General features: G+C 40.7%; 1 protein-coding gene across 1 annotated transcript; it reads right to left on the reverse strand.

Annotated features, from left to right (window-relative positions):
* Nucleotides 1–833: 833 nt before the first annotated feature.
* On the reverse strand, nt 834–4,080 carry fgf3 (fibroblast growth factor 3). The gene is made up of 3 exons (XM_012850644.3): nt 3,013–4,080; nt 2,123–2,226; nt 834–1,717 (listed from the first exon to the last, which is right to left on the reverse strand). Exons 1-3 carry the CDS (start codon nt 3,254–3,256, stop codon nt 1,325–1,327), a joined length of 741 nt encoding a protein of 246 aa, XP_012706098.2. The 5' UTR covers nt 3,257–4,080; the 3' UTR covers nt 834–1,324.
* Nucleotides 4,081–12,345: the final 8,265 nt, after the last annotated feature.

Here is a 12,345-nt window from a genome sequence, read left to right on the forward strand (position 1 = left end):
GAGGAAGTATCTCTCTCTCTCTGTCTGTCTCTGTCTCTGTCTCTCTCTCTCTCTCTCTCTCTCACACACACACACACACACACACACACACACACACACACACACACACACACACACACACACACACACACACACACAGAGCATGTGTAAACGGGTGCATTTGCTCTGCTTTTGAAGATAACAGATTCTTCACTGAGAAGACCACCGTAAAGAGGACAGTTTGAATAAACCAGCCAGGGTTTCTTTTTTCTTTCTTGGTTCAGTACCATGATGTTCTTTATGTGGGAACCAGGCAGCAAGTGAAAACTGAAACAACATCCACATTGGTAAAATGCAGAAATAGTCTTATCAATAACTTACAACTTAGATAGCAAATAAATATTCATACCATTAGTGAAATATACAAAGTACTTCTTTCAGTTTACACACAGTAGACTATCACATTGTGAGAACATTGCAGATGTTCCTGTTTTATGCTGATTTCCATATGCTTCCTAATGTGAATCTGACAAAAAGTGCTTCTCTGTGTACAACCCGCTCTTCAGCATCCATAATGATTAATAGCACTTAAGAATAGCAAAAAATTACTTTGATGGTGACAAGCATAAAGCTTTGATGCTGCTGTTAAGGCTAGACATTTACTCTGTGGGTAGTTGATGGAAAATGCTTATACATACAAAGTAGGATGATATTACAGCAAGCTTAATACATTTGCTTACACAACAGTTGCATTTGTGAGAAATCGGACATTAGATAACACTGCAAAAAGGTAACTAAAAGCAGGTAAAATTTTCTTCAAATTAGTATATTTGTCCTTGATATGAGCAGATAAATTAAATTATATGTCAAAAGAATGAGTATTTGTACCCCTAAAAAATAATTAGATATACTGCACTTGAAAAAAGATGATGGATATGAGTTGTTCCTATTTTCATTCCAAAATTCGTATTCCATTGGCATCTTATTTACCTGCTCAAATCATGGGCAAATGCACTTATTTCAAGAAAATTTTACTTACTTTTAGTTCCCTTTTTGCAGTGCAGAGGATTACACAGCAGTAGAGTTTTTTTTACTGAAAGTCTCCAGAAAGTGGCAGGTTTTGTAATGGCGTAAGTACCAAAATCTATTTGGTGGCCCTTGAATTCCACTTCCTTAGTGGACTGAATTTTCCTCTGTCTCTGTACACCAACAAAAACTCCCATTGATCCAGAATTTAGGATCCAAGCAATATTCCCACATCCTCCCTTGCAGTCAAGCTGCAGTATGTGCCAAGATCAAGGATCCATAGAGAAGAGTCATTGTAGTGGGAGATCAAATCCAGTCTCTAAACGTCTGCTGAGTCATCAGGCTTTCGACCGCGACCTTTTCTACCACGATGCCGCCGTCTCCGGCGTTCACCATGACGCCCATGCTGATGCATGTGCTGTGCACCTTGAATGTCCCTCAGTTTCCTCACCATCTCATGGTCCTTGTTGCCCAGCACCCGAGGCAAGAAGAGTGAGGCTTTATCAGTGCTCCGAGTTTTAAAGCCTCGGCGCGGCCGCCCTTTGCCATTGATGGAAATATACCATTGCCTCTTGACAGTGGCCCGGCGTCTGCTGCTGCTGCCTGCTCCTGGTGGTAGAGGCTGCTCTGTGAAGTGTTGTCGTGATGCATAAGTGTTGTACCCCAACTCATGGATACGCTCCACAAATTCACACTCTTTGTTGAAAACATCCTGGAGAAAAGAAGAGGAAAGGAGGAATGACCAAGATGCCATTTTTTGGAGGACACCAGAGTGCATTTGTTTGTGTTTTTCCTTTTAGGTTATCTATGAAATTACAGAGCTGACATCAAATCAAGTGAACCAGTTTGGTTTTAACTATGTTTTTCAGTAAATGTTTCGACTTGTATGGCAACATAATTCGAGCTGCTGTCCTAAATGTGTTCAAGTGACGCTGAGGACATGCACACAGTGACTGGTGTGATGGAAAACTTAATCGTGTGTGGGTATGTAGATCTTTATTCATCTGAAACAATCATTAGGATTATAATTGAACTTTCAATTATTTAAGTTTCGCTGCATGGTCCCTGACATAGAGAATATAAACAACACGAAGACAGGCTGTAAGTGTGTACTCACCGAAGCATACAACCTTCCTTTTTCGTTCATGGCTAGGTATTTGCCTGAGAAAAGCCCTTTTATGGCCACGACTCCCACGTCCACTGCCGTGATTTCCATGATGCCTGTAGAGAAACAGTTATTTAAGTTAAACGTAATGGTAATATTTTTCCATATCAAAAAGTTTAGATCTGCAGGTATAAACAAATTTATTTCTCTATAACAGAGAATCAAACGCGATCGGTTCTTGCGGCAGCCTTTATTACAGGGGCCCTATCAGCGTGTTTATTGACTGTTTTGATCAACGGCGCATTCAGCGCCGCAGAGAGGCTTTAACAGTCTCATTAGATAAATACATCTGTTAGGACAGCACCCTTTGTCAGGCCTGCATGTTAAAGCTGCTGTTTGGTACCCGGAGTTTAACCTGTATCCGCAGATTTCACACACGGAGGCTTCAGCCTACTAAGAAACCTTGGCCAAGGAGCCCCGAGTGTCATCCAACTTCTGATGCAGCCTGACAGATTATTCACTTCCTCACACTAATGGTTTGTGTGAATAATGTAGACAGAAGCCTCAAGTAAATAAAGACACTGCTATATAATGATATAATATGTACTTTATTGAAACCAGAATTATGTAGGAAATTATTGAATGCATTGTTAATAATTATTGAAACAAAAATCAGTAAGTGGGCATTCAATTTTCCCCCAACTTAAACTCAATTATTAATTTGCTCCAAGGCACACTGCGTGGATTAAATTATTTTTTTTAAGTTTGTTCCACACCTGAAACTGGTCCCCTTAAATTTGTTTTAGTTGATTTAAGTTTCCTAAAGGTTCCGTCTTTGTCCTATAAAAAAACAAAAACACAACAAAAACAAAAAAAAAAAACACAGACCAGAAACTACTCACTGAACGGGTTGTTTTCCTCCAGTGATCCCTCTATTTTCCCATTAGGTTGGATCTGTAAATGATATTTGGTTGCGCAGTAAAGTTTTCTGCGTCTCGGCGCTCCTCCGAGGTGCTCATACACTCCTCCGCGCCCCCCGGCGTCTCTCCGCTGCCGGGGATCACAAGTCTGGCTCGGCGAGCAACGGGACCGTGGCCAAACGGGATCCAGCAGACTCGCCAACACCAGCAGAGGAATCATCAGCATTGTGGCATGGTCAACAGGGAACAATTGTCGCAGAAAATCGGAATATACCCGGCCAGCCCTCCGGGTCCCATGAAAGTGTCGGGCAGCTAAAGCTGGAGAGCTCCAGCCCCAGTCAATATCCAAGCCCCACGGGCAGCTCTGACGGCTCAGCCGGCCCCCGGTTTGAGATCCTCCTCGCCTCTCTTGCAGGAAAGCCCTCCTGTGAAGCTGACTGAGAGCCTCGCCTCAGACTGAGCGCAGATATAAAAGAAGCTTGTGGCGACAATAGGCTGAACTTCGACCAATTGATACAAAGGAGAGGGGAGGCAAAAGGTATTAGCCCTGTGTGAAGTGAGAGACAGCGGCATGGATAAAATTACATAGTGGCAAAGTGCAGAACAGCTCTCCTCTCTGAACTCCTCTTCTGAAATATCCTAAAAGAGCAAATTAGACATCCCAAATTATACAGGCGGTCTGAGCCTGCGCCAGCCACTGCAGCAGGTGAGGAATAACACTGCTGCTAGAATCTTCTTTCATCTTAAAACTTGGGAAAATAATAATAAACAATTTTGTGTCTTTCCTTAATTGTTCTTTTACTCAAAGTCACCTGGTCTCACTTCTGATTCCTAGATTTAAGAATGTTAAACATGATGCACTTGTTCATCTCAACTAAGCATTAACTGTTGCTTATTAAGCATGCACAGTAAATAATCTTTACAGGTTGACCTATAGTGGGTTTGAGTATCATAATTTGCCTTGCATTGAAGCTCCTGTTGCTGCGGAGATCCCCAGAGAGCTTCCAGCAGTCAAGAACCGACCGCTTCCTAAAGTTTCCTACCTTCTTTGCTTTTTAATACTTATAGGCTGCTCTTGACCTGTAACCGTTTACTGCCATTGCTAAATACTTTTTCTGTGAAGATAAGACAAATTCATTTTGTGTCACAGGGTTCCCCCTGTCCGCTCCTCACTCTGCACAGCCTCCTCCCTAAGCGTTAATCCTCATCCTTTACCAGCATCTCCCAGACTTTTCCCAACCTAATGCCCCAGCTCTGGCTAGGCAGCAGCCGGTGGGCGGAAGAGCAGCAGGGTAAATGACTACTGCCTAAATTGCTTCCATCTTGGTCACATTATGGTTTGGATTCTGGTAATTAGCACCATCTTCTACAAATCTCTCTGCCCTTTGGCGCTACTCCACTGCTGCCATGAAGGCCTCTGCTGAGAATCCCCCAGAGAGTAGACGGTTAATTTGTCTTCCCCTCCCATACATCATCCAGCTAGTTGCCTCTGTCACTTAATTTATCCTGATGATCAGGAAAAAAATCAGTTCTTTTAATTACAAATGCCTTTATACCTCCGAAACCCCTCACCAGTCAGACAACACACCAAAACATCAGCCAGGCAGTGTGTATCGGTGGTTGTTCTGGTGGCCATTTCTAAGCAAGATGCCCTTGATGTGGTCAAATGCTGAAAAGGGTGGAACCTCTGATGTGGTGTGCTGTTTCTCTCAGAAACTATTTTAATTATGCTCCCCTCCACGCCGCCCACAAAGCCTCCCAGCAATAAGCAAGGCAAGCGCTCTCAATTTGTGAAGCACACACTCACGTGTATGTCTTCCTTTTTATATAAGGAAGTATGTGTGTAAAAGGAAAAAGCTCAAAAGCAGAATAAAGCCTAAAACACATCTTGCAATCAGGTTCATGGCACCAAAACTGCTAATTTATCTGCACTCTTTGACATCTACCGTAATACAGTCAGAAAAGTACAACCAAAGCACAGAACAGAAGCCAAAGACTTGAGACTAGGACATAAGATTTTCCCTCTTTTTGTTAGGCCTTTAGGCTATTGCATAAGGACCACCATGCAATATGAGTGAGATGCTGAAACACAGCAAGGGGGCATGTAAAGCCTGACAGACAGGAAATTATAAAAAGGCAAAGCTGCTATCAAAAGGACCTACAGACTACAGCTAGAGCAGCTGGTTAGGTTGTCAGGTAATTGAAATCGATTCGCTATAATCTCCTTCTTTTAGTACAAAAATACAAAAGGCCAATATTAACATGACATGCACTCTAGATGCGTGTACAATTTTAAACATCACTACTGAGAAAACGAACAGGAGACCAGACTTTGGGTTATTCATTTGACATATACTCTCTTATATATTATTAAGGTCTTCTTACAGTGCACTAAACTCTGACAATATTGTCTTTCATTGTGACTGTGGCACATGTTAATCCAGAAAAAGGGCTAAATTTATGTTACACTTTACACAGAAAAACAGTTAAACATATCTTTGCAATTGGAACGTTGCATACGTCTGAGCAGGAAAAAGAATAATCTCATTGCATGATCCCCCTGGTTATATGAGAAAAGAGTCGGAGCTGCTGTTTGATTCCTTGACCTGGGTACAGACTTCCCAATTGTTTTCCAAAGACAAATCAACTGTGTTTGGGAGCTTTGTCCTTATACCTTCACAATACAAAGTTGACTAATTGGCCCTTCATTGAAGCCAGGGAGCCATTCGACTTCACATTAAACTGCACACTTGCATTCCAGACCACCTCCCAGTGAGAGATCAGATCCAAACATGTCTTCAGTGCATTTTGGGGGCTTTCACACCTGTCTTCAGAAGAAACAATATAAACAAAAATGCTCTAAAACATCCAATTTATCCAGCTGAAAAAGTTTCAACCATTTTCTTTGCCATTACACACTTGAACAATGAATTAAAACCAAACCACATGAAGTACTCCTTCACAAAACCCAAAAGCATACATTTTTACTTTTCCTCCTTTTTTCTCTAATCATGAATGAAAGCCAGGATTTTTCAGAGCTCCTTTTTTAATTGACCTCCCCAAAATTCCCCCCACCAACACCCCTCGAAACCCCTCTTAGCACAAAAGGGTTTCTTTTCTGCAATAATACAAATGTTATTAGCCAGGTCCTTTTCTTGGCTCCCTTTTTAATGGAGGGAAAAGGAGGTACCAGTAATCCAGAGCAAATCAAAATGACCTTTGAACCCTTTCTGCTGTACTTTTTCTCATGGGCAGATTTCTTTAGTGAAGCGGTGATCAGAGGGCTGAATCCAGCCGCTGCCTCTCGTCTCCTGACAAATCGCTGCTGAGCCTCTTTTGTCCCCAGGACTTTGATCTCACCTGCTTGTCAGACGCTTCAGAAAGAAGTCTAGTACAGTTCCAGGCCATAGCAAACAAATCAGCAACTATTTTAGTTACCCACCTCGCTTTCTCCCTCTGTCGTATTTCAGCCTACCCTTCCTCAGTTTGCTAAACTGCTATGTTGGGGTTCTTACAAGTTTGCCTGTTTTAAACAATCAGAACCTATTCTCTACAGTTTTAGTTTCTGGGTCTGGACAGTTGGTTAGTGGTTGACACACTGACATTTCAACAAAAGGTCTGTGGTTTAAATCTCCGCTGGGGCCCCTTCTGTGTGGAGTTAGCATGTTCTCTCTGTGCATGTGAGGGTTTTCTACAGGAAATCTGTTTTCCCCACAGCTCAACAATCATGCTAGGTTAACTGGTGATTCCACATTGCCCTTAGGAGAGAACGTGTGCTTGCAGGGTTGTTTTTTCTCATGTGCCTTTGTGTTGGTTCAGTAACAGACCCTTCAACCCAATAAGTTCATGTACAGCTTTCAAGGCTATTTAATGTTGGACAGACCTTGTCTTTGTTTAGCTCCAGAAAATATGTTGACATTTGTTTTGCTCTGTTGAACTGTAGCCTAAAAGTTAGGCGCTGTCATCCTGTTTGATCAACCCCAAGTACATTACAACCATTTTTATGCATCAACAGATAGATTTATGTAGACAACTTTACACCTTTTATTTGTCACCCACCGTTTTATGTTGTTTAGTCAGAGAGAAGTGCCATCTTTCTATGTCTGTTCAGTGGGAGGGATGTGTTTCTTCAAGGATGGTCCCAGGAATGACAACCAGTGGGGAAAAAATTCAAGCACAATGTAAGGAAATTGGAGAGAAAATGGCGCTCTACACGCCAAGAGGAATCCTACCTAATCTGGAAAGACAATCTATTGTGGTATAAAAAGACCCTACACAGAGTTAGAGTATTACATTTTTCATGATTAATTGAATAGAATAAAAATAATCCTAGATTTCTCTTCAGTACAATTGCCAAACTCAGAGTCGCAGCTTTGTTGATCCATCTATTCCCTTAGCTCTTAGCAGTAATGACTTTATGGGATTCTTCATAAATAAAACTGATTCCATTAAAAATAAAATAATTGGCATCCTCCCAAACATGACAACCTTGTCCTGAGTAAGTGAGGCAGCGTTGGAGGAATCTTTAGAACCTGCGCGGTGTTTGAACTGTTTAGAAGCAGTAGAGCTTTCTGAGCTATCTAAAATTTTAGCTTCATCTATACCTGTATGTTAGACCCAATCCCAACCAAGTTGTTTAAGGAGATATTTCCTTTCATCAGTGGCCCTATTTTAGACAGTCAGAGCAACACAGTTTTTATCATAAATAGAGAATTAAAGTACAGTTGCTGAACTTACCCAAAGTCAAAGTTCTGTTGATCTATCCATTCCCTTAGCTCTCAGCTTCATCCAATCCTTCAACTTGTATGTTAGACCCAATCCCAACCAAGTTATTTAAGGAAGTATTCTCTTTGGAATAATGCCCCCATTTTAGACATGATTAATCTATCCTTAGTAAATGGATATGTACCACAGGCTTTTAAAGTACCTGTAATTACACCTTTACTTAAGAAACCATCTCTTGATCAAGATGAGTTAGTAAATTACAGACCTATATCTAATCTTCTTTTCTTATCTAAAATTCTTGAGAAAGTAGTTGCTAATCAACTTTGTGAACATTTACAAAGTAATGACCTACTTGAGGAGTTTCAGTCAGGCTTCAGAACTAATCATAGCACTGAAACAGCTCTGGTGAAGGTCACTAATGATATTCTTATGGCCTCAGATAATGGAATTGTGTCTATACTTGTCCTGTTAGATCTCAGTGCTGCATTTAATACAGTTGATCACAATATTCTCATACAAAGACTTGAGCATACTGTAGGGTTTAAGTGGAAAGCATTAGGCTGGTTTAAATCTTATCTATCGGACAGATTCCAGTTTGTTCATGTTAATAATACATCTTCTTTAAACTCTAGGGTTACTTGTGGAGTACCACAGGGTTCAGTCGATGGACCAATTCTCTTTACTATATATATGATTGCGATTGGCAAAATTATCAGACAGCATGGGATTAATTTCCACCGTTATGCTGATGACACTCAGCTATAGTTATCCACAAATCCTGATGAATCCAATCAATTACTTCGACAGCAGTCATTTCTTGATGATATCAAAAGCTGGATGATTTTAAATTTCCTGCATTTAAATTCTGACAGGACAGAAGTTGTAATATTTGGACCACAGTCCTCAAAAATAAACTTCTTAATAAATTACTTAATCTGGATGGCATTAACTTGGCCTCTGGTAATAAAGTAAAAAATCTTGGTGTTATTTTTTACCAAGACATGTCATTTGAATCCCGTATTAAACAGGTTTCCAGAGTTTCCTTTTTTCACCTCCGGAAGATCGCCAAAATTAGAAGCATTCTGTCCAGGGGTGATTCTGAAAAACTAGTCCATGCATTTGTTGCTTCAAGGCTGGACTATTGTAATTCTTTACTATCAGGAAGTCCACAAAATGCAGTTCGAAGTCTTCAGCTGATCCAAAATGCTGCAGCAAGAGTTCTGATGAAAATCAACCAAAGGTATCGTATTTCTCCAATTTTAGCTTCCCTTCATTGGCTTCCTGTTAAATCAAGAATAGAATTTAAAATTCTTCTTCTAACCTTAATAATCAAGCTCCATCATTTATCAGAGCTCTGATTACTCCGTATGTTCCTAACAGAGCACTTTGCTCACAGACTGCAGGTCTGCTGGTGGTTCCTAGAGTCTCTAAAAGTAGAATGGGAGGCAGATCCTTTAGTTATCAGGCTCCTATTTTTCTCACTCTACTGAGTTCTACTGTTCTCCAGTTTTGCATTGCTTGTCGTCATTTCAGCTTTTAACTTTTTGTTCTCTCTCTTTTTTTCTTCGTAGTAGGTACACCTGGTCTGTCGTTCTGTTAGCTGTGACATCATCCAGGGAAGACAGATCCCCATTATTACCATCTAATGTAGAACAGATTACTGGATCAATGTGTGCTTCTGTGCTTTTTTGTCTCTCTTGTTGTGTCTTTGCTCTATCTTCTCTAACCCCCAGTCGGTTGAGGTAGATGACCGTTCATACTGAGCCTGGTTCTGCTGGAGGTTTTCCTTTCCATTAATGGGGAGTTTTTCTTTCCGCTGTCGCTTCATACTTGCTCAGTATGAGGGATTGCTGCAAAGCCATGGACAATGCAGACGACTCTCCCTGTAGCTCTACGCTTCTCCAGGAGTGAATGCTGCTTGTCGGGACTTTGATGCAATCAACTGGTTACCTTATATATGAATTTTTTTACCAATCTGTATAATCTGACCCAGTCTATATAATATGATTGAATTTGACTTTGTAAAGTGCCCTGAGATGCATTGGCACTATAAAAATAAAATTTTATTGAATTGAATTGAATTCATGTGCTGTACTTATGCCCCTTTTCTGTGGCCGATTTAATTCGGTAAAAATTGGCTTGATTCAGTTCTAGATGGGTGGTTTTCCATAGCAACTGAGTATTATTCCAACGTGGGCTTGGCTGACATAGCAAGGCGGCACTGAGAGTTACTTAAAGGTAGAGTGAACGGTTTTTCCCGAAATATAGGTAAGAAGCTCTCAAGTCCTTTTTTGAATAACTGCTCGCATGCACAAGACCATCTTCTCCCAAATCAACTGTGGTCTTATTTCATTCTTCTGAGATCTTGCTCTTCTTGTCATAAACTTGTAAGACACTTTGCTTCTTGTGACCCTTACCCATTCTTAAAATATATGGTGTGAGCATCGGAGCTTCAATCAACAGCTAACACCAAAGCTACCCTGGATGCATAAACACTAGAAGTGCACATGCGCAGCCAGCAGGCGGAAGCTAACAAGGAGCATGAATGCACACTGCCGTAACGTGAGCGCATCACGTGATTGGCATGTGGAACAACCAATACATAAGGTGATACCCCTGGAACTCGAAGCTGGAAAAGATTGTCCACTTTAATGTTATTCATCAGCTGTCAAGCACACATTTGTGTGCACCTCTGTGTTGGACCACAATGGGGATTTGGGGACTTTCATCTTCAATCAGTATCTAATGCTACACTCAGTAGCTCTTGTAGCTGTGATATGTGTATTTTTTTAAATATTGTGATTCTTGTTATGGAGTTGCTCTAGTTACACAAACAGTAACTTTACCCCCTAGCGAATCAGGGACCAACAGTCTTCTGATCTCATGTCGTCGTCCCGACCCATTGCACTTGGAACCACATCAAAGCATGTTCTAAAAATAGGTATGGTTCTAAGTAAGCGTTACCAATAGGAAACCCAAAAAAACGAGTCAACCCGTAGTGCACCACTCTTAACTGGTACTAATGAAAAATGCTGTGGTGTTTCTGTATTTAAGGCCAAGGGGGCTTGGTCCCACCAGATGTCGCTGTGAAACTCTATATTAGCAATAATCAGTGGCACATGATCATTCTTTAAAGAGTAATACTATAAAAAAGACAGATTACCTTACCAATAAAATTCTGTTAGGAACATTTGTGTCTAGAATACTGACAAGCGAAATAGGCTAAATCTTCTTGAGGCACCTTGATATTGGGGCCGGCCCACAAACGTGTGTTTAAATAATAAACATCTGAAATTGCAGTATGCCTGCCCAACACACTTTCAGTAGACAGCAGTGAGGCACAATCCTCTGGCCTCATCCAATCAAAATACTGGAAATGCACACATTATGTTTACGATCTGCCGGAAAGTGTGAGACCATCTAGTGTTGGTTGTGCTTTCTAGCTTATTGAAAGATTGATATGAATATTTTCCGTTCAATAAATTAACATTATTAATGAGCCTTTATTTGTAATTTTAAGTATAAAAATTAAATAAAATTTAGCTTATATAAAATGGCATTTGTGGCACTCAGTAATCCCGCAGGGAGTTGTGGACATTTTAAAGTACTGTAGTGCATTAAATAAACAAGGTATTCCAACAGCTTCACCAACATTTATGCTGGATGGCCAGGAAGTGCACATATTGCCTGGGTTATGAGGACTTCCAATGTTTATTGCCTGGCAGAGAGGGGGGAGCTTTTTCCAGCAGTAAGCGCTTAACATTCTTGTACTAGTGAAGTTCATTATGTATCATTTCATTTGACTAGTGTATTTCACAAATTTTAGAACACCGAAGAGATTACAGGTGTTCAAGTGCTGATCATGCTGCTTATTGACCCTGCTTACCGCCTTCGAAGCTGGCTGCTCAAAGGATATTCTGACACAGGAACGCTGACAGCTGAGCAACGATACTTCAACGAACGCCACAGCAGAGCCAGGATGAAAGTAGAGTGTGCTTTTGGTCGGCTGAAGGGCCGGTGGAGGTGCCTTGGTAAACGACTAGATGTGGACATCTCTGCTGTTACCAATGTCATAAGTGCATGTTGCACATTCCACAACGTGTGTGAAATGCATGGTGAGGTCTTTGAGGAACCTGGTGCACCTGTTCCTCCCATTGAAAGATGGGCAGAAGGAGGTGCTGTAGCAGATGTGCAGCATGCAAGAGTCAGAGAAGCACTCACTCAGTTTTTTAGTAACCAACGTTGAACTACCAACATTTTAAATTTTGTGTGGTCTACTGCTTACTAAGAGACATGTTCACATATTTTTGTTCAATACCAGCACAATAAACTTTTCAACATCGTTACCTGTTTTTACTCTTACATAAAAAATAGTAAGGCTCTTGTAGTGCAATTTTTATCCACTTTAACAGCATTTAACAATGTTTTATAATACAAAAACAGGACAATAAATCTGAAAAAAATTGCACCTCTGAAATTCAAGTATTAACAAATAAGGCAAACTTAACCTTGCATTGCAACTATGTAGTATTTAAATAAGATCTACATCGAAACAAACATCAGAACTGCTTAAAGTGCTTAAAGCTGGTT

Source organism: Fundulus heteroclitus, chromosome 8 (genome assembly GCF_011125445.2).
Source record: "Fundulus heteroclitus isolate FHET01 chromosome 8, MU-UCD_Fhet_4.1, whole genome shotgun sequence".
Taxonomy (NCBI): domain Eukaryota; kingdom Metazoa; phylum Chordata; class Actinopteri; order Cyprinodontiformes; family Fundulidae; genus Fundulus; species Fundulus heteroclitus.